This window comes from Mauremys mutica, chromosome 19 (assembly GCF_020497125.1).
Source record: "Mauremys mutica isolate MM-2020 ecotype Southern chromosome 19, ASM2049712v1, whole genome shotgun sequence".
In the NCBI taxonomy this organism is placed as follows: Eukaryota; Metazoa; Chordata; order Testudines; family Geoemydidae; genus Mauremys; species Mauremys mutica.
The window spans coordinates 7,006,642-7,029,580 of record NC_059090.1 but is presented as its reverse complement, the minus strand read 5'-3'; the positions used below and the strand labels follow the sequence as shown (position 1 = coordinate 7,029,580).

The 22,939-nt window shown below is 44.0% G+C and overlaps 1 protein-coding gene across 1 annotated transcript; it reads left to right on the top strand.

Moving 5' to 3' along the window:
• The first annotated feature begins 4,103 nt into the window (after positions 1-4,103).
• LOC123353266 (schlafen family member 13-like) lies at positions 4,104-22,266 on the top strand. Its single transcript, XM_044994236.1, has 6 exons — positions 4,104-4,175; positions 7,302-8,383; positions 9,242-9,370; positions 12,942-13,662; positions 18,907-19,796; positions 20,189-22,266. Exons 2-5 carry the CDS (start codon positions 7,315-7,317, stop codon positions 19,706-19,708), a joined length of 2,721 nt encoding a protein of 906 aa, XP_044850171.1. The 5' UTR covers positions 4,104-4,175; positions 7,302-7,314; the 3' UTR covers positions 19,709-19,796; positions 20,189-22,266.
• The last annotated feature ends 673 nt before the right edge of the window (positions 22,267-22,939 follow it).

Genomic DNA, 22,939 nt, shown 5'->3' with positions numbered 1-22,939 from the left:
GACCTTGTCAGAGGCCTTTTGAAAATCTGAATAAATTGTGTCAACCGGTTCTCCCTTATCCACTATCTTGCTGACACATTCAAAGAATTCTAATAGACTAGTGAGAAATTATTTCCCTTTGCAGAGACCATGTGGGTTACAGCCTAAGGATATGCCTTTACTACCAAAGTTAAAGGGCTACCAAGGGGTAGGGTAGTCCATATGCCTCTGGGTCATTGGTTACTAGATGTCAAAGTCCTGGCAACTGGATTTGCCATTCTCTTCTCAGATGCTCCACTGATATGTAGCCTAAGGCCCAGACAGCTAGGTGACACCCACGCCTACATCTCAGCCTGTCCTGAGAGGAAACAGTCCCCTTCCACTCACTGAGTAACAATGCAGCACATAGGGGAGACTGAGGCAAAAAGAGGAATCATAAATATGTTACAAAATATTCCCACTTTGTCACAATGACAAGCTCTAGCAGATGGTGTCCCTGGCCTCTGTTTGCTAGACGCTGGGAATGGGAAATAGGGGATGGATCACTTTATGATCACCTGTTCTGTTCATTCCCTCTGGGGCACCTGGCATTGGCCACTGTTGGAAGACAGGATACTGGGCTAGATGGATCTTTGGTCTGACCCAGCCTGGCCGTTCTTATGAGCACACGCTGCTCCTTTAATAGTAGCAATTACATGTGCGGGGGCGCATGTTGTCCTCAGGCCCCCATAAGGCATTTTATTCTTAGGGGAATATTACCTCTCCTCCCATGCCAATAACCTGTCTCTATTGTGATGGCAGAATCTTGCCCTAATTTTGGAGGGCGGGGGAGCTGTATCAAAGTTACCTGGGATTGCATATTATTATTTGTACTGCAGTAAGCAGCAGCATCTGTCTCTGTGTGGAGGCCTAACGTTCCTCAGCACACTTGAGGGTAAAAGCTCAGGGCTTAGTGAACGTATTTATTCAACAAACAATAGGAATGTTACAATGTATAATCCCCAATTTATCACTGGTTCCATGGCTTCGGCGGACCTCCCGCAGGCTGCCACCGAATCCACGGGACCGGGGACCTCCCACAGGCAAGCCGCCGAAGGCAGCCTGCCTGCCGTGCTTGGGGCGGCAAAATACCTAGAACCGCCCCTGAAGAAAAATCAGTCCATCTGGTACATGCAGTGAGGATATGAGATCTCTGATCTCTCTTCACAGCTTGGCGTATACAGCCATCCCAACTGCATGCTAAAAAAACCTTTTTCTACACTATGTGTGTCCTATTTATCTTTATGCATAATGCTTTTATGCATATAATTGCATTTCGGTATTTTTAGTATAATGTTGAATTAAATTAAATTAATTTTAATGGTAGGAAGGATTACAACATGTTCATACTGTATGTGTTTTGCTTGGATTTAAAGTGTACTTTTTTTTTAAAGCAAATTACAGCTACCTTGTAACCGAGCTATGACATAAGGTACCAGAAATGTAGATTTTACCATTGCTAAACTCTTTATCCTTTTACTTCAGAAACAAATACTTTGATTAAAAATAGAAGTCATGAATTTTCAGGTCAATATAATATATCCAATTTTTCTAGAAACAAGAGTTCTTTTAATAGTTTAAAATTATTCAACTTTTTTATTTTGATGAGAATTTGACAAATCTATTTTGAATCATTCTGGGCATAAATTCAGCCATGTTGCTGGATTCAAAGTGACTGCAAATTTGATTTTTAAATCAATTTCAAATATTTGACATAGGAACATGGGAATTGTCATATTGGATCAGACCGAAGATCAGGTGTCTAGCACCAGAAGTTTCAAAGGACTCCACAGTTGGCAGATGTCAGATAATCTGCCCCCTATATGATGTCTCATCTCAGCCTCTAATAACTGGATATTGGACTAAACTCTGAAACATGAGGTTAATATTTTTCTTAGCATTTACTATTATAACTCTGGATATTCTTGTTACCCATATTCAAGTCCATTCCCTTTTAGAACCTTGCTAAATTCTTGGCCTCAATGACTTCCTGTGACAGTGAGGTCCATAGTGCACGCTTTGTGTGAAAAAGTATTTTCTTTAATTAGTTTTTAATATTTGGCACCTCTAAATAAAATTTAATTAATTAATCTACACTGACAAGACCAAACTGTGTTTTAGCGGTCAAGGCTTTGCAGTGTTATAACTATGTCTTGCAACAAGGAAGTGGATGGGGGCTTACACTTCATCTAGGTAATAAAGAAACTCTTCTAGCCAGAGCTGCATCTTTCTACCTGGACAACATTCACACCTGGAATGCTCCATGGTGCAGCTCTATTGGAGACAGGACTCATTTGTGTTTTACCATTGTGTCATTGTACATCCAGCTTCTTCCTCTCCCTCAACATCTCTAAGATCCATCTGGTCCATTCAGGCCCTCATAGTCTGGCCTGCCTATTGTTATTTCCCTTCCTCAGACCTCTGCTCGTAGGTTGGGAACACCTCCTATCAGGGACTGTCCTCATTAAGTGTTTTTTTGGAAAGCACTTAATGTATAGTTGTGATGCAGTGGGGGGTTTTCTTGGTTTTTCTGTGTTTTCCAGTGGTTTGCATGCACAGGGGGTGGGACTCAGTGTCCCTGGGTGGGCAGAGCCCACCTGGATGCAGGGGGACTGGGATGTGCTGTGCTGAGAGAGGCCAGGCCTGAGGCCCTGAGAGTTTCCTGTGCAGTGTTCAACTCTCAATAAACGCTCCTGTGTTACGCTGGCTGAGAGTCACTCCGGTCTAGAGAGCAGGGGGCATCAACCCCTTCGGGGGTGAGGAGGCCCGGACGGTCCAGAGCGCGGGGACTCCCTGAGGGGGCCCACGGGCCCACGGCAGAGACAGACGTGCTGAGGCTCAGAGCGGTGCGGCTCCAGGAGGTGGAAGGGCCTGACCCCGGGAGAGAGTGGACCCCCGAGGAGGGCTGTTGCACTGAAAGGTGCCCCCCCACGGACCGCACGGGGCCAAGAGTGGGCGCGATCTGTGAGTCCGTGACAATAGTAGGCACCACTGCAAATAACTAATGAAGAAGAAGAGGAATAAATCATCCTTGGGTCTGGCTCACTGCTTGTCTCAGAGTGGGTTGGGCACGGGACGTGTGGCTGTACTCTGAAAAGTGACTATGTCAACGTATCACTCACTCCACACAGCAGGTCAGCGCAGTATTCAGAGTCACGGCTGCCGACTTTAGTGTTTAACTTCTAATGGGAACTGGGTGCCTAAATCTTTCTGGGAGTTTTGAAAATCCCACCCTTCATCTTCAGATACTGTACAAACTAATAAATCCTCACATCCTCCCGGTGAGGTAGGTGGTATTCAGGGCCGGCTCCAGACCCCAGCGCATCAAGCGCACGCTTGGGGCGGCATTTTGCCGGAAGGGCGGCAGATGGCTCCAGCGGACCTTCCACAGGCATGCCTGCGGATGCTCCACCGGAGCCGCGGGACCAGCGGACCCTCTGCAGGCACGTCTGCAAGAGGTCCCACGGAGCCGCGGGACCAGTGACCGGCAGCGCGCCCCCTGCGGCATGCCGCCCTGCTTGGGGCGGCCAAATTCCTAGAGCTGCCCCTGGTGGTATTACCCTCATTGTAGAAATGTGAGAGTGGAGGCAAAGAGAGATTAAGGCCTCGTCTACATGCAAACTGGGACCAAAATAACTAGATGGGGTTTAATTCACACCTTTAGGTATTTCAGTGCATGGCTCTGGGTGTGGACACTATTATAGCAGAATCACAGTGTCCTGTACTATTTTTATTATTTTGTAGGTAAAAAAAAAATCAGATGAAGTTTTACAGCATCCTATTTCTGGCTTTGATTGGGTAGAGCTCAGCAGTTCCTGGCTCCCTAGCCTATGGTCCTACTGCTAGATGGGCCTCTCTGTGTAGCACTCAAAAGGTTAATGAAACATACCTCTTCAAGGTTAACCCCACATCTCCCTCAGCGCTGAGGATCTAACTCTGCCTGTTTTGTCTTTGTATTGCAAACTCCTCCCTGTCTGATCAAATCAGTAGCTCTAGGACCCAGGGGCTGAGCAGCCGGGGGTGGGGGTAGTGAAATAAACTGAGGACAAGAAGGAAGTTTCTTTCAGTGCTTGGGAGGCAGGACCTTTAGATCGGTTCATAGAGGCTGCTTGTTCTGCGTCTGCACAGCAAACTCAGAAGAGAAAATCAGAAGCAAGGTAAGACTGCGCTCCTCCCCATACAGCCCAGGAGAAATGAGACAGCACCTCCTGGACACAGATCTGTGCCTGCGGTGCAGATTTCAATTCTTATTAAGCACATTAGTGATTTCTAACTGCTATCTCGTAGATCAGAAATCTAAGTTACAATTCCTGGGCAAATCCCCTGCTCAGGAATACTGGGGTAACATCAGTTAAAAAGCAACAAAGAGTCTTGTGGCACCTTATAGACTAACAGACATTTTGGAGCATGAGCTTTCGTGGGCGAATACCCACTTTGTCGGATGCAGGCATCCAACATGCATCTGATGAAGTGGGTATTCACCCATGAAAGCTCATGCTCCAAAACATCTGTTAGTCTATATGGCGCCACAAGACTCTTTGCTGCTTTTACAGATCCAGACTAACACGGTGACCCCTCTGATACATCAGTTAAAAAGTCATTGCAGTTCATCTAAAATTTGTGTTACCAGGAGCAGCATGTGTGTCTTGGTCTTTATTGGGGCCGATTCTTATTTATACTAAAACCACTTTACCACCTTGGAGTTTTGCCACTGACTTCAGTGGGGCCAAAATTTCACATAGGAGTGTAAAGTGAGTGGCGTTAGTGTAAATATCACTTACAGCCACTTTAACGCTGTTTCACACTGCCACAGCGGCGTGAAGTGGGGTTCAAGTTTGGAAATCAGCCCCTTTCCCCTGGCATTTCCCCCTCCCCCACCAACCAAAGCTGACATTATGTAAAACATTTGGCTCCTTGTCTTTGAGAACAAGTTGCTAACATTAGAAACTGACCTGATTACAAAGAAACAGATGGGCAGCGTGGTACTGGGCTCCAGTTTCATATCCTCAGCACGAGCACTCTGCTTACATCAGTTTCTTGGTATTTCTGAGATATTTCTTCCTGCACAGAAAAAGCCAAGTATCAGGGGTGGCCATGTTAGTCTGTATCCACAAAAACAACGAGGAATCTGGTGGCACCTTAAAGACTAACAGATTTATCTGGGCGTAAGCTTTCATGGGTAAAAAACCCTCACTTCTTCAGATGGGTTTTTTTACCCACGAAAGCTTACGCTCAAATAAATCTGTTGGAAAAAGCAAAGATCCGTGAAAGCAAACAATGTAGATAGTCCTGTAAGTGGAGAACATTCTGCACATGCATTGGGAAGCAGGGGGATTTGCAAACGGGGGGGCTTGTAGGGCCCGGCCCTTAAATGTTTAAGTAGGTTTTGGAAAAGGTGGTGAGGAAAAAGTCAGAGCTTTGCTACAGGAGCTGTTTTGCTGGAGACGGTTGCTTGCACACATGGGTTAGCAGCTTTTAGAGACAGTTGCGCAGCTTCATTGTCCTTACAATGGAAACTGAGAGCACTTTGTTACATGGAAATAAATCTCCACTGGAGAAATTTAGCCCATGCTCATATAGGGAGGAGTTAAACAGACTGATTCCTTTCTGTGTGTTTCAGTTTCTTCTGAAACGCTCTGGAAGTGAAAGGGCAAATCCTTACTGCCTGGGAATGATTCCCAAGGAAAGCAGCAGGTTTCAGAGTAGCAGCCGTATTAGTCTGTATCCGCAAAAAGAACAGGAGTACTTGTGGCACCTTAAAGACTAACAAATTTATTTTAGCATGAGCTTTCGTGAGCTATAGCTCACTTCTTCGGATGCATAGAATGGAACACACAGACAGGAGATATTTATACATACAGAGAACATGAAAAGGTGGAAGTATGCATACCAACAGGAAAAGTCTAATCAATTGAGATGAGCTATCATCCGCAGGAGGGAAAAAAACTTTTTGAAGTGATAAGTAAGATGGCCCATAGAAGGTGTGAGGAGAACTTAACATAGGGAAATAGATTCAATTAGTGTAATGACCCAACCATTCCCAGTCTCTGTTTAGGCCAGTGTTAATTGTATCTAATTTGCATATTAATTCAAGTACAGCAGTTTCTCTTTGGAGTCTGTTTTTGAAGTTTTTTTGTTGCAAAATTGCCACCTTCAAGTCTGTCACTGAGTGGTTAGAGAGGTTGAAGTGTTCTCCCACTGGTTTTTGAATGTTATGATTCCTGATGTCAGATTTGTGTCCATTTATTCTTTTGCGTAGAGACTGTCCTGTTTGGCCAATGTACATGGCAGAGGAGCATTGCTGGCACATGATGGCATATATCACGTTGGTAGATGTGCAGGTGTACGAGCCCCTGATGGCGTGTCTGATGTGATTAGGTCCTGTGATGGTGTCACTTGAATATGGATATGTGGACAGAGCTGGCATCGGGCTTTGTTGCAAGGGTAGGTTCCTGGGTTAGTGTTTATGTTGTATGGTGTGCGGTTGCTGGTGAGTATTTGCTTCAGGTTGGGAGGCTGTCTATAAGCGAGGACTGGCCTGTCTCCCAAGATCTGTGAGAGTGAGGGATCATCTTTAAGGATAGGTTGTAAATCTTTGATGATGCGCTGGAGAGGTTTTAGTTGGGGGCTGTAGGTGATGGCTAGTGGCGTTCTGTTATTTTCTTTTTTAGGCCTGTCCTGTAGTAGGTGGCTTCTGGGTACTCTTCTGGCTCTGTCAATCTGTTTTTTCACTTTAGCAGGTGGGTATTGTAGTTTTAAGAATGCTTGATAGAGATCTTGTAGGTGTTTATCTCTGTCTGAGGGATTGGAGCAAATACGGTTGTATCTTAGAGCTTGGCTGTAGACAATGGATCGTGTGGTGTGTCCGGGATGGAAGCTGGAGGCATGTAAGTAAGTATAGCGGTCAGTGGGTTTCCGGTTTCTATGGGCCATCTTACTTATCACTTCAAAAAGTTTTTTTCCCTCCTGCGGATGATAGCTCATCTCAATTGATTAGACTTTTCCTGTTGGTATGCATACTTCCACCTTTTCATGTTCTCTGTATGTATAAATGTCTCCTGTCTGTGTGTTCCATTCTATGCATCTGAAGAAGTGAGCTATAGCTCACAAAAGCTCATGCTAAAATAAATTTGTTAGTCTTTAAGGTGCCACAAGTACTCCTGTTCTTTTTAAGGAAAGCAGCAGTATGTCCCCATACTGGGAAGAGGAGACATCACCTTCAGATCCACCCACGTTGTTCTATGTAATGTTTTCTGAGAGACCTGTCACTTCCATTGTTTCAGGAACTTGGTGGCCATGGAGGAGAGCCTTCTCTACGTTGATTGGTCCACAGACTATCCAGATGCGGTTGTAAATGTGGGAAAAGTGACTTTTGGTGAGAAATCCAGGAACAAGATGACAGATTGCAATTTGAGAAGGAAACAAGTTGGTAACATTTCCCGAGCAGCATGTGCATTGCTGAATTCAGGAGGAGGAGTGATAAAGGCAGAGGTTGATAATAAGGGCTACAATTATGCAGAACATGGGATTGGACAGGATATAGAAAAAGCCCTTACAGAACTTACTCCATCTAAAATGTCTCAAAAATATTTTGATTTTGAATATATGCAGGAAAACAACTGTGTGTTGATTTTTGTGAAATCATGGAGCAGTGACGGTTCATCTTCACCTCGTATTTGCAGCCTAAGAACATGCTTGTGCCAAAGATCTTTGACTCGAACTGACAGCATGAGTCCTACCGAAGCAGCACAATTTCTCAAAGAGAAGGAAGTTTCTGCCAGGAGAAAACGTGATGAGACAGAACCAAGAGCTAAGAAAGCTCTGCTAAGTGACGTTCAGCAGGAACAAAACATGTATACGTCTGCTGAAAGATTTTATCAAAGAGACTGCCTCTGCTTTGGGGAAAAACTAAATTTCACTGAGTCAGCGCATGTTGAATTTAAGAATTTTGCAACAAAGAACATTTTGAAATACATTAAAGAGATCCTGCCAAATTACATCTCTGCCTTTGCAAACACACAAGGAGGATTTTTATTTATTGGAGTGGATGATAATGGGACAGTTGTTGGATGTAGGAAGGACATAGTAAATATCAATGAATTAAAAGAAGCAATAGAACATGTTAAGGGGAAATTACCCATTTCACATTTCTGCAGTTCTCTGCCTGGAGTGAACTTAGAATGCAAAATGCTGGGCGTGTATGATAAAGATCAAAACTTGTATGGTTACGTCTGTGCTGTGAGAATCCATCTGTTTTGTTGTGCTGTGTTTTCGGAGACTCCGGATTCATGGACTGTGAAGGACAATGAGATCATGAGGATGACAGCCAATGAATGGACAGCCTTGATGATGGCAACTGACCCAGGTCAACATGGGGAAAAAAATCAAAATGTGTAGTTTATTTTTCCATATTAGCACTAACGTCGGTATTTCGAGCATGGCGGTGCCATTGGTAACGTGATAAGTGGTCTTAAGTCACTGGTTGCTACCCCAAACTCTTACAAGGTTATAGGGACTTCTGTCTGAAATTGTATTACTGTACCTGCTATTCTAAGTTACACTTAAGCAGAGTAGCCTTCTGCTCTTTTGGTCAGTTGCAAACACACTTGCCCTATAATCTTTGGTTTATGCTGCACCCAATAACCAGTCTACACCAACTGTGCCAACCCAAATCCTGCAAAATCATCTACATGAGCTTTGACAATACAAACCAAGCTTGAGGGTCACCAATTTTTAATCTAATCATACATTGTGGAAACCTTATTTGGCCTCCAACTTTTCATTCATTAGCATGAACCAAAAACTGGGGATACTTATCCAGGAGATAATTACACATGAAAACAACAGGACCAGGATCCAATATCATGGTCCTGATTTATGCCTTTTCCTTAACCCGCTCCTCCCTTGATGATTGCCACAGGAATGGAGGGATAACAATTCTTTGCAACCAAAATCCCACTGCCTACCCCCAGCTTGTGGCAATAACCCTCTCAGCCACCCAAAGCGGGACACACTGCAGCTGTGGATGGGTTCCCAGATAAGCACCTCCAGTTAAATTAATTAATCTCATCTCATTTGAAGTTTCCACAGGGTGCATATGCTGCACCAGTTCATTTACAATGGAAAAACTAAATCAGTTCTGTGCATACAGAGTAGAACTCTTTATGGTGGTGAAAAGGTGCAGCAATAGTGTATTAACATGAGCTTTCATTTATGTTTCTAGAGATTTCAAATTTGTGTGAAGCTTTCAGAACTGAGCTGAGTGTGTCATGTGCACCCCCACTCACCAAAACCGTGTTTTCCAGCAAAGGCCTTGCTTGTCTGTGTGATCTGCAAGAATCTCTATTTCCAGGTATGCTTTTGTAGTTTAATTCTGGTTTACGTATTTTGACATGATGATTGAAGATTTCAGTTTAGAATGAATGTTAAAAGGTAATAGTAAATTACTTATTCCCCTTTTGCCTCACGTAATTTTCAAATAATTATGAGGCCAGCATGCACTAAAACATTGTATGAACTGGTTAAAACAGACCAACTGGTAGGTCTTCATATTGATCTCTCTGAATCCTTGTTCCCTGGACAGTGCACTCCCCCACTTGCTACATGTATACAAATGATCATAGAAGTGTAGGACTGAAGAGACCTCGAAAGGTCCAGTCCTCTGCACTCAAGGCAAGAACAAGTGATTTTCAAGTGATCCTATCAATGTGATATTTAATTCTTATTTCAGTGTTTTTCACCTAAGAAAGCTGTGGGTGCAATAGCATTATTGTATGTTAAATGAGTGTCCTGATGTATGTTTATGTTCTTCAGTATTAAAATGTGAATTTGCTGGAGCTTTATGGAGGGATTTTCAAAAGCGCACAGGATTGACCTAACTTTTTACTCTCATAGAAGTCAGTGGTAAATACTCTCATTGAATGTAATGGGAAGAGTTAAACTAAGACTGAGTGCTTTTGAAAATCCTACCCATAATATTTACATTTTGGTTGGGTTTGCTGGATTTCCTTAAAATATAATTTGCTTGAAATTCTGCTTAAACTGGCCAAAGTGGAGTTTTCTTACAAATATATTCAGTATTACAATGTAGGCCCTTTTTTGGAAATGAATCTGTCCTGAATCTTTCTATGAATAGTCATGAAACTGAATCTGTTCTCCAAATGGGTTGTTTGTTAACAGTTCCTGTTAACTATTCACTATTCATTCTCTGTTGTTCCTGATCTATAATATGTCTCATGTGATTGTTTTTGCTCCAAGACTGGAGGATCAATGCATTTTAAACTAGAGAATAATTAGCAAGCTTCTGTTACAAATTGATAGATCAACTATTTGTCTCAATATTTGAGAGGAATTCAGGATTGTCAAATATTTTTCTGAATAACATGGCTGTCAGACTGTTTGTGAATGCAGACGGAGACTTTGATTAATAGCAATGAACTGAATTTGGCCTGTTTGTTTAGGAATATACCTGTGACTATTTTTCTATTATCAGAGGGGTAGCCGTGTTAGTCTGGTTCTGTAGAAGCAGCAAAGAATTGCCACTGCTTGCATCCGAAGAAGTGGGTATTCACCCACGAAAGCTCATGCTGCAAAACGTCTGTTAGTCTATAAGGTGCCACAGGATTCTTTGCTGCTTCTATTTTTCTATTATTATTCCAGATGGTTCAATTCATGTGGCTGAGGGGTGAAAACATTATCTAAGTTGAATGGCATTTTATATTTTAAACATAATAATATCTGATAAAATAAGGCTAATTTAAAAAAAAAAGCCAAAATTCATCAAAGTTTTGCTTTGTTTGGGAATCATTTTCAAACCAGTCCTGTTAGATATGAGAGGTTTCAGTGTTCATAATTGTTTAATGAAACATATACTGTCTGCAGTTTGTGGGTTCTTCACAATGTCAATGATGTTAATATTTGGGCTGTGATATTGCTCACCCGAATAATATGGCTTGATCTAATGAAAAGAACGAGGAGGAATTCAAACAGTTCACTGGGACTTTGTAGGGGAAGGTGTGTTGTACTTAAAAGTACTGCACAGGATCTTTTCAGGGGGAATAAGGCAAAACACCACATTTATTAGTAATACATGTATTAGTTAACACTTTATTATGTACATGATATATATTACACTCATGCACTCACACAAGCACACGCCGTCTTGTTGTTACCAATAAGTTGCTCCCATAACCGCACTGACCAGGTGAGTTAGATGGGGGAGGGGGTGGAGCCAGGCTTCTGCTGATCCGGATCAATGCTCCCATGTTGACAAGACGAGACCCGGGGTCCTCTGCAAGACACCTCACATTTATAGCAGCTTCCCTCTCATGCAAATCTGTACCAGATTCAAAATCTGTGTCTGTGTCCCTTGGTCCTTTGTCTTGCTTCCTTCGGGGTGTTGTCCCAATGCTGCAAAGAGGGTGTTTCCAAAAGAAGGTGCTGGCTTCTGAGGCCGTCAATATGTCTGCTCTTCTTTAATGAGCCCACTTGACACGTTTTATTGTCTTTGGGTCTGGCTTCCATCCCCTCTCCAAGAGGTGCTGCCTTCCACACCTGGCTCATTCACACCTCGTTCATTCAACAGGGCAATTGATTAAGGGAGTGGGGGGGAAGATCTTATTCTACTCCTAGCAAAAAGACATTTTTCCTTCTACTTTAACTGTCCTTAGGGGCTATAACATTATACCAAGGCTTAACACAAAGTTTTCTATAAGTTTTTCTACATAGGGATCTGATACAAAGTTCCTATATCAAAGGACTGGATACAAAGTTGTATGAAAATAGCTTAATACAGGGTTATACGAAGAGGCATAATACAAAATCCTATGTAAGTTATGTGAAGATGCTTAATACAGAGATTTATCTACAGGTGGATCTGCTGAGGAAGGAGCATTTCCTAGAGATAATCAGGTCTAGATGTTTGCCAGTTGTAGAACACTTAAATCTCCGTCTGCGCAGCTGTGCAAAACCAAAATGTACAGGAAATGCAGTTACATAAAACAGATTCTCTCTGCTTCCCCAGATATATCACACAGAACTCACCAAGTCAAAGTCCTTTACCTCATTATCACAAATACAATACTACTCTGTAATGGGGACAAACTCCAAAGGTTGAGTACCACTACACTTTTTGGACAAATGCCATAAGGGACTGTTGCAGTTTAAAAAAATCTCAAAACAAAAAACTAAAATATGGAATGCCTGTAATTCTTAATTAAGATTCCCTTTAAACATTTGGAAAAATAAGCAAAATACACAGCTTAGGTCACCCAAATTCTCACTTATCTTCCCTTGTGATCCTTTACTTCTGCCAACATTTCATTTTCATCGTAACATTTTCTTGAATGAGTTTCTGTTTTCATTTTTTCTAAAGTGGAATAGCAACTGTCTTGTACAATGTGCCCGTGAAACATAGTATTGACTATCAGAGGGGTTGCCGTGTTAGTCTGGATCTGTAAAAGCTGCAAAATGTCCTGTGGCACCTTATAGACTAACAGACGTATTGGAGCATGAGCTTTCGTGGGTGAATACCCACTTCGTCGGATGCATGCAGTGGAAATTGCAGTCAATAGTATTGACTGCAGACATTGGTAACAGAGACACGTCTCCAACAGTAAATTAATAAGGAAAAGATGTTTGTATTCAGGTCCGATTGCTTTCATCTACTTAAAAAGCAATAACCTAATGCTCTCAAATCTGGGAAATACAGTTAAGGAAATGTGAAATAATTCCTTTCAATGTCAGAAATATTTCCCAGCACTTTTACTTTTCATAATACTCCTTTCAATTTTGCTAGCTAATGAATTGCAATATATTTTCAACCATAAATTCAGATGGAATAACTTTTTAAAAGGCCTTGTAGTGCTTTTGAAAAAAGAGAATCATAAAAATGTTATTTTTTCCCTAATTCTCTCAATTTCTAGCAAATGGTAATGGGATAACATACAAACCAGACAACCTCAGCAAAGAGCTGTTCTCAGAGTATCCAGGGCTGGAGGATTTAATGAATGAGCAAATGGAAGAGCTGCAATATTCTCAGGGACTCCTGATATTTGCAAGAAGCTGGGCTGTTGCTGTTGGATTGCCGGAGAAAGAGCATGTTGTCTGTGATGCTCTCTTAATAGCCTCAGGCAAATACCCAACGCTGTACACGGTCATGAAGGATTGTTCCATGGCTGGGTTTGAATATTCACAACCTATTGCTTGTACATTAAAGCAAAAACTGGTAAACGATGGGGGATACACTCAGAAAGTGTGTGTGATTCCTCATCTCCTACAGCTTGGAACTAACAGAGCGCAAAATAATGACTCAGGAGTACAAGTCAGGTATCCCCTTTCCTATGTTCTCTTGCCCAATGACATGCCAGACTTACTTCACTCACTTGTGATAATCTTGTTGAGTTTTAGATCTTTCTTAAGTGACAGGCTTGGCCGTGAATTTTTCAACCTTCTCACCATTAAACAGTATGAGATACTAACAAAGAATCTTCACAAATCCAAGAAGCTGTTTATCTACGGCCTGCCAGGAACGGGGAAGACAGTTGTGGCCCTGAATACCATAGAGAGGATAAAGAACGTGTTCCGCTGCAGATCTGATGAGATTCTGTACATTTGTGAGAACCAGCCTCTGAAAATAATTGTGGAGTAAGTGTTTTGTAGCTAATTCAAAAAAACTGTGCTGTTAAATAATATCAAAGGGACGATGGGGCATGTATGTTTATTGATTGGCAAAAAAAATTTCTCAGGGTATGGCTACACTTGCAGCTGTACAGCGCTGGGAGTTAAACCCGTCTTCGTACAGCTGAGTAGGGAAAGCGCTGCAGTCTGGCCACACTGACAGCTGCCAGCGCACTGTCCTGGCCACATTTGCAGCATCTGCAGCAGCATTGGGAGGGGTGCATTATGGGCAGCTATCCCAGCGTTCAAGTGGCTGCAACGTGCTTTTCAAAAGGGGGCAGTGTGGAGTGTGACAGGAAGCATGGGGGAGAGAGGGAGTGGATTTTTGGAGCCGACACTCTGTCAGCAGCTGCCTTGCAAGTTCCGACCCCTTCCCCTACCCCTCTCTCATTCACTGAAAGCAAATAGCCCTCTTTGTTTTTTTTCCCTCACAGACCAGATAAACAGCTGCTCTGAAACAGACCCCCCCCCCCACCCCCAGCTGCTTCTCTACTCAAGACCCTTCCTTCCCCAAGCAAACACTAGCTGTGGGCGTTCCAAAGGGAGATCCCTGCCTCTGCTCGAGCAAACAGGAGCTGTGTTTGTTTTTTTGATAAGCAGCTTTGGGAGCCCCGAGTTCACAACAAAACAAACAGAGGCATCACAACAAAACAAAGACAGTAATCTTTACTTAAAAGCATCATGGGAAGCTTCCGGAGGTCAGTTACAGCGTACTAAGATTATTCCCTGTTTACACTGGCACCCAGCACTGCAGCAGCAGCACTATTCTCTTTATTTCTCTTGTCGAGGTGGAGTACATGCAGCGCTGTAGCCAGGGAGATACATTATGAGTTGATGGCTTGTTTGTAGACAAGGCCTTAGAAAACAGTGGTCCATTTCTTTAATGCAGAAGAAAGTTCTTTTCAAAGACTGAGGCCTTGGCTACACTTGAGAGTTACAGCGCTGGTGGTGGCTTTACAGCGCTGTAACTCTCAAGTGTAGCCAAGGCCTCAGTCTTTGAAAAGAACTTTCTTCTGCATTAAAGAAATGGACCACTGTTTTCTAAGGCCTTGTCTACAAACAAGCCATCAACTCATAATTTTTCCACCAGTGCGGCTCTGCTAAGTAGGATCAGACAAATCAGAGGTAAAGTGGAGTATTATCAATCGGAAGTTTTCCAGTGCTGAGATGATGCGATAGGTGAGAGGGTAGTTTGCATGTTATTGGACAGCATGGGCAGGTATTAATGGCATTTGGGAGGCCTTTTTTGACAAATCATCTGTAGACGAGAGGACTCACCTCTGCAGTGCCTCCTGCTGGTGACTTCTGGGAATTAGCTCGATTCAGCTCCAGAGCGCCCTCTGCAGGCCAGTGATCCACCTGTCCTCTGGCCTCTGTGTCCCTCCCTGGACCTGGTGCCCTTTTACCTGGGGTGCTGCCCCCTGGCAGTAACTCCTCAGTCTTAGGGTCTCCCCTGCCTGGGGAAGCCCCACCCACTAGTCCCACCTCGCCTCAGTATCAGGCTACTGCCAGTCATTGTCTAGCCCCCGCGCCCTGGGGCAGACTGCCGTATCAGCCTACTCAGCACTGGCAAGGAGGGTCTGGACCTGCTGCCTTGGCCTACCCTGGGCTGCCCTCTGCAACCCCCAGTACCCATTGGCCTTCTGCTAGGCCGCAGCCTGGGGCTTTCCAGGCTGGAGCCCCCCGGTTCCTCTGCCTTTCCCCAGCCCTGCTCCACTCCAGTACTCTGCTCAGGTCCCTGCAGCCAGGCCCTTCTCTCTCTACAGGCAGAGGGAGACTGCTGCGTCTGGCTTCCCTGGTCTTTTATAGGGGCCAGCTGGGCCTGATTGGGGCATGGCCCTAGCTGAGCCTACTTTCCCCAATCAGTCCAGGCTTCTTGCCCCAGCCCCAGCCCTCTCCTGGGCTGTTTTAAGCCCTTCTGAGCTGGAGCGGGTGGTCACCCCGCTACACCATCTTAAAACAACTTGTGTGAGATTCACCCCTCAACTGGGATGGGAAAATTGCACTTCTGTGGGCCCCCTAACCCCTGCACCCAGAGGGGATTCACCCCTAGGGGACACTGGACAGGGTTTCTGTTCCTCTCCTCCCTTGAGGATGAGAGTGGGGAAGGTCAGCTTTGGTTTCTGCCAGATGCTCTGTGGAGCCTTCCTCACATTTTACCGTCAGCGTTTCCGCTCCATCATTTCCCTCCCTTGGTCCTAATGTTTCTCCCGTCCCTGTTTTCTCTACCAGTCTCTCTTTACCCAGAGCTATTCCATTCTTCCTCCCACGCTACCATTGCTTCTAGTCCTCCTCCCCAACCAGCAGCCCCCTCCTCCTCAATTCTTCCTGTCGCCTCTGCTCCCATCTCCCCTCTCCAGCACTGAGGTCTTGTCCCACCCCTCAACACTCTGTTGCCCCCATCCCCAGCCTCCCTTCAAGTCCTGTCTCTGCTGTCCAAACACACCCATGTGCTGCTGCTGCTCAGGGTAAGGAGGTGGCTGGTGAATCAGCTGGTAACTGCTTTCTGCTCCGCACTGTCTGCCAGGAGGGGAAGGGCCACCAGTGATGCAGAAGGCGGCAGAGCTCCTTCACCCCAGGAGTCAAGATTGATTCTCCCAGCCCCGCACCCTAGTGGCCAGCCAGCCACTTCCCAGCCAACATGTGCGCACTGACCCACATCAAATACTGAAATCATGTTTATACCGAAAGAGATCCTCATTATAATGGCCCTGTTCACATTTACACTCAGGATAGAACAGTGTAACAGGGCCTTAATTTAAATGAGAATAAGGCTCATACAGTACGTCTGTAATCTATGTAAGCAATTTTTACATATCGATATTGTCATTATCTGAGTGTATGAACTGTCAAGGTAATAGAACAATTATACAAATCACCTGAATTGGCTGTTGCAGCACCTTATAATGCTTGCTTGTCTTCTGTAATATCTTATTGTATAGTGTCTATAGTGATTTTAAGCACTGGAGTAACAAACTATAAATCAACACCAAAATTTTGTGTGGGACTACATAACATGGCATCCTTCAGACAATCTGCATGAGATGTCTCCCAATAATTATAATACTGGAACTCTTCACTTAACGTTGTAGTTATGTTCCTGAAAACTGCGACTAAGTGAAACTATGTTAAGCGAATCCAATTTCCCCACAAGAATTAACGTAAATGAGGAGGTTAGGTTCTGGTGTTTTTTCACCAGACAAGACTAATATATATATATATATACACACACACACACACTCGCAGTATAAGTTTTAAACAAACAATTTAATACTGGTGCACAGTGATGATGATTGTGAAGCTTGGTTGAGGTCAAGGAGTCAGAGGGTGGGATATTTCCCAGGTAATGCCTCACTGCTAAATGAACTAGCAATGGACTGAGCCCTCAAGGGTTCACTCTCACAACACTCTGCAAGGCAGCAGGAAAGGAGGGAGGGCAGATAGACACACACACCCTGTTTGTGTGAGGGAAAAAAAACGTGCATTTCCCCTTTAAGTAGCTGACCCCAGGCTTAAGTACACTGCCTTGTTAATTAAATCAGCTTTCTGAGACCTGAGACGGCAGCTACTGCCTAGAAGCTCCCGCCCTCCGTCATGTGTCCCCCCCATCTCTATGGAAGCTGGGGTAAGCGGGGTGCAGGAGTGGGGGGAGACAGATACCCTTCTGATCCTCAAGTAGCTACTGCTTTTAGTAAACTTTTTCCTTCTGCTTGGACTGGGAAACTGTACCCCTTCCTCCATGACCTCCTGCCTGGATCACTGCAGCTCGCTGTACCTAGGATGACCATGTCTACCTTTGCAATACCTGCTACTGGTCTAGAACTATCTATCTAGGTGGCTGTATGCCTCCCTCCCCGATCACTGGAGTACAGTAACTCCTCACTTAATGTTGTAGTTATGTTCCTGAAAAATGTGACTTTAAGCAAAACAATGTTAAGCAAATCCAATTTCCCCATAAGAATGAATGTAAATAAGGGAGGTTAGGTTCCAGGGAAATTTTTTTCACCAGACAAAAAACTATATATTATATAGATATTCACACACATACGTTTTAAACAAACAATTTAATACTGTTCACAGCTATGATGATTGTGAAGCTTGTTTGAGGTGGTGAAGTTAGAGGGTGGAAGAGGGTGGGATATGCCTTACTGCTAGATGATGAACTCTCACTCGGCTGAGCCCTCAAGGGTTAACACATTGTTAATATAGCCTCTCACCAAGGCAGCATGAACACGAGGGAGGGGAGACAGCATAGCAGACAGAGACAGACACACACCTTATGTGTGGGAGAGAGAGAGAAATGCACACTGCCCCTTTAAATAAGCTGACCCACTCTTAAGTGCATTGTCTTTTTAAGTGGATCAGGAAGTTGACAGCAGCTGCTGTCCCAAGCTCTCTCTGTCTCTCTCCATCCGTGTCCCCTCCCTGCTCTATATGGAGAAGGAGTAAGTGGGGTGCAGGAGCAGGGGAGAGGGGGACACCCTGACATTAGCACCCCCCCCCCTTCTCTCCCTGCACAGCAAGCAGGCGTCTCTGGGTGCAGCTCCAAGGCAGAGGGCAGGGGCAGCGCATGGCAGTGGAGGGAGGGACAGCTGCTGCACAGGGAACTTAGGGGAGTGGGGAGCTGATAGAGGGGCTGCTGGTCCACACTGGTTCCAACCACCCACCAGCTAGCTGCAATGGGCTGCTCTTCCTGCAAGCAGTGGACAAAACAGGTGGCTGCCAAAACATTAGAAGGGAGCATTGCACAACTTTAAATGAGCATGTTCTCTAATTGATCAGCAACTTAACGTCAAAACAACGTTAACCAGGACGACTTTAAGTGAGGAGTTCCTGTACATTTTTGGGTATCCTTCTACTAAGTGTTTTAGAAAATATTTTAGAAGTATCTTAACAAACCTCTATTGTTATTATATCAGATATGTGCACTATTTGGGTGAGCAAAAGCTCTCCCATTGGAGGTGTGCTGTTTTTGATGTAACACCACCGAAAGCATGTAGGTAATTGATGAATGTATATTGCCCTTTGTAAATTTTGGGTTTTTTTTTAAATAATCAGAAGCCAAATCTTAAAAGCAAAAAGTTTGCAAGCTTGTTCATACCCAGAAGGAGGTGATTTGATACACTTGTCACTCCTCTGAATTGGATTGGCTGCACAAACCAACAGAAAATTCACACTAAGCATGCCAAAATGTCTTATTTTATTTTGTAGAAGGAAAAACATTTGCCAATCTGTGGCCCGAGTTGGGTTCTTAAACGGGAAATACGATCCATTAGTGAAGCATATAGTAATTGATGAGGCCCAGAATTTCCGGTCAGAGGAAGGCGATTGGTACACCAAAGCTCAGCGCATCACCCAAGGACATGGACATTGTGAATCTGGTGTTCTCTGGATCTTCTTGGACTATTTACAAACAAGTCACCCATTTCGGTGCGGTCTTCCACATCCATCAGAACACTATCCTCAGGAGTGGCTAACTGTAGGGGTCCGGAATGCCACCCAGATATACAATACCATGGTACAAGAGATGCAAAATATTGTAGAATGTCCACAAATTGATATTCCTTTTGAGCGGTTAAGAATGCTGCTAAATGAAGCCGAATGTGGCCACCCCCTGCCAGGTGTTTGTAGGGTAGAAGAAAACTTGGACATGGATGAAATAGTGACATATGTGGTTGACACCTGTCGCCAATATTTCCAAAGTGGTTACTCTGGGAAAGACATTGCTATCCTGTGCAACACGAAGAAAGAGATGGATAGGTACAGTCAAATACTGAAACCCCAAATGAGAGAGATGATGAGACATTTGAGACTGGATGCATGTTTCACAACAGCAGATAACGTGCTGGGACATGGCATTGTTCTCGATAGCATACGCCGCTTTTCTGGCCTGGAAAGAAACATTGTGTTTGGTATCAACCCTGTCCCTACACAGGAGGAGATTTCCGACAATCTTAAACTCTGTGTGGCATCCAGAGCTAATTTACACCTACATTTGCTGTATGAAAGGTAATGCTTGAAAATAACATGGTGGTTCACTCAGGATCTGTTTAATAACCCATGAAGGATTTCCCTTGGGTTGCAGCTGTGCACAGAGGTTGATAGTGTCAAAGTTAGACTCAGGACTCACAGTTTGTCAGACCACTCTGTTTTATTAGCACAGCGCTCTGCTAATGACACTCAGATAATGTGAGCACCATGCAAGACACAAACTACCGGTATCTTATTTATACAGATAAAAGGGTGAGAACTTAACAAGATAACAAAGGAAGCAGAATCAGATAAGTTTACCTGGGCTAGGCATGCATATCTTATTTCCTTACTAACTATTACCCATCTTCTGTTAATGTTTCGCCATTAGCACCATTGTTTATGCCTAATGTTTCTTTTCCTGGCACCTGTATTTCAACATTTCTTATTTCTGCTTAAAGGTACATACAACATTTCTTTAATCCATTCTTATTTTTACAATATAATTCATTCTACTTTCACAATAGTCATGTCGCTTTTGTGGTTTTTCACCACAATTCAGACATAAAACCAAATCTGACCATGGGTGAAATTTTATCTTAGAGGGCTCCCATCTCCCAGGCTAATAAACTACATGAGACCTGGTGAGGCCTGGGGGTCTTAAAAAGCCAGTCCCTAATATAAACCGAAGGAGCTACATGGGATATAGTGAGCATGGTCCACTTGAAGCTAATCAGTCCTCCCTGAGCCCTGGGTCTCGCTTGTCCTGGAGGGCACCCTATCTCCCTGTTCCCTACTGCAGCATCCTTTTTGACTGTCTGGGAGTGAATTGACAGGGAGGAGGCAGGGTGCTCTTGTAGCCAGAGCACGGAAGTGAAACTTTCCAGCTCAGCACTGATTCCCTGTGCAACACGTGGGCTAATGTTTCAAGAGCAGCCTCTGATTTTGGGTGCCCCGCTCTTCAGGTTCCCAAGACGCACCACTGGTAGCCACAAAACTCCAGCTTGGCTGCAACCTAACCCTGTAGGGGCCTAAATTCACTTGGTGCCTAACTTCCCGCTGTGCAAATTCCCCAGCTGTTTAAGTTTCAGATGCTGGGGCATGTGTACCACTCCCTCCCTCTAGGAGCCCGGGCACTTGTCTCACCTAAGCTCAGAGCGGTTCACCAACCAGGGGGAGACTAAGTTTTGTGCAGGAGATGGTTTGGTAGGCGGTCTCAGAGGTGGTTCGGTAGGCATGCTCAGAGGCTGCTTACTGCATTGGGTCCCATTCAAAACTAACCGGAGAAGGAGGTGGTGGTGATGCCCACCTCAGAACTTTCAGGGCAGGGGTTAGATGTGGCAGGCCTAGGTCCAGTTCCCTCCTCTCTGCCAGAGGGGTCTCACACCTCTCAGGAGGGTGCTGTAACCCCTGAGCTAGGGGGCACATTCTGATGTGTGGTTTCCTCAGTCTCTCCTGAGGAAGCTGTGGATAAATAGAGTTGATTGGAGCAGGTGGATAGACCCAGGGTCTCCCATGCTCCAGGCAAGTGCTCTAACCACTGGGCCAGAAGTTATAAAGTGGGCACCACCTCCTCCCACAGCTTTTTTTGTGGTGTGAGACAAGCACCAACCTCGCTCCTGCAAGAGCCACCTTCGGTGCCTGAGCCGCTTGTCTCCGGGAAAGCGGTTGTCATTTGTGAATGGCCAGCAGAGATAGGGGCCTCACCCTGAGAAAAGGGCGGGCTTAGCAGACACCCGTCTTGTTGGCATCTCCCATTAGCTAGGCTAGGCGGCTTCCTGCCTAGCGTGCTGCCTTTTGTGGAGCGCAGTCTAAGGGGCCGGTCTCTTCCCATTCATTGTACAGGGAGCCTAGGCACCTGTCTTTGTGGATCACAGTGTTGTTCCTATGGACTTTCTAGGTGTCTAACAGTTAGATGTTGCCACGGTGGGCATCACAGTGCTTAAGTCCCTATGTAGATCCCAGCTATAGTGACTAAATCATTGGCGTTATGGATGCTCAGCACCTTTGGAAATCAGGTCCAGAATGTCTGAAGTTAGATACCAGGGTAGACGGGCCTAAACCAAAAGGATTGGAAGGGCCGATTTTAACCATTACTTAAATCAGCAAGTAGGAAACCTTGATTTAAATCACTGATTTTAATCTTCTCATGTTTATATTTACGTAACCAAAAATAGCCTTGACACTGATTTTGTTTGCTAATACTATAGCTTTAAATGCTTATTTAAACAATCATATCTTTAAAAAAGTAAAAATTAAGAATCTGAATAAATTTATGGTATGTTAGAGAATGGTAATTTTATATTGTGATTTGTGTCAATCTGCATTTGGAATTCTATTAAAAATGTATAAAACCAGCACTTTAAAGTTGTTTGTTAAATAAAACTACCTTAAATGGGTTGGATACACAAGCAAAAAGTTTATCAAAACATGTTTTGCATTTAAAAACTAACTAATTTATTGAACAAAAGTATTAGCTGTAGATAGTGAATTGATGGATTGTTTCTGGTCACTCCAGAGCAGATTTTCAAAGGTATTTAGATGCTAAAGATCTAGAGAGGTGCCCGATGGGAGTTAAATATATTTTTCTTTTTAAAAAATAAACCCTCTTTAAAAGCTCATTTCAATTTTAAAAAGTTCAATTTAAATAAAGTTTGAATTTTTTTAAATTATCGATTTCTATCCACCCTCTAAGGTACCCAACATTTTTGGAAGTTGGAACGCACTGTTAAACAAAATTTGGAACTTAAGGTCTCTCAGTGGTGCCATTTTATGGCAGGTCTCATGATGTTTGCCAAAGTGACCAATTATTAGAGTGAGCATTTGCGGGAGGCCACCTAACTGCGGAGTAAGCACTGATGTGAAAAACGTTTGCTCATGATAAAAATCGTACATGAAAGATTGAAGGTATGCACTAACAATACCTCCTTAGTATAATACTGAACAGTTAGGGACTAAAATCTAAAACCCCCTAGCAAGCATGACCCATCAATCATTTATATCACCAGCATCAATTTCACCCAAAATATTACTGGTGCACCAGATCAACCAAAATGTATTCAGCGGGGAGGGATAGCTCAGTGGTTTGAGCAACGACCTGCTAAACCCAGGGTTGTGAGTTCAATCCTTGAGGGGGCTCACTTAGGGATCCGGGACAAAAATCTGTCTAGGAATTAGGCCTGCTTTGAGCAGGGGGTTGGATTAGATACCTCCTGAGGTCCCTTCCAACCCTGATATTCTATATTAATTAGTCAGCCCACAGTCTGGCTGCAAT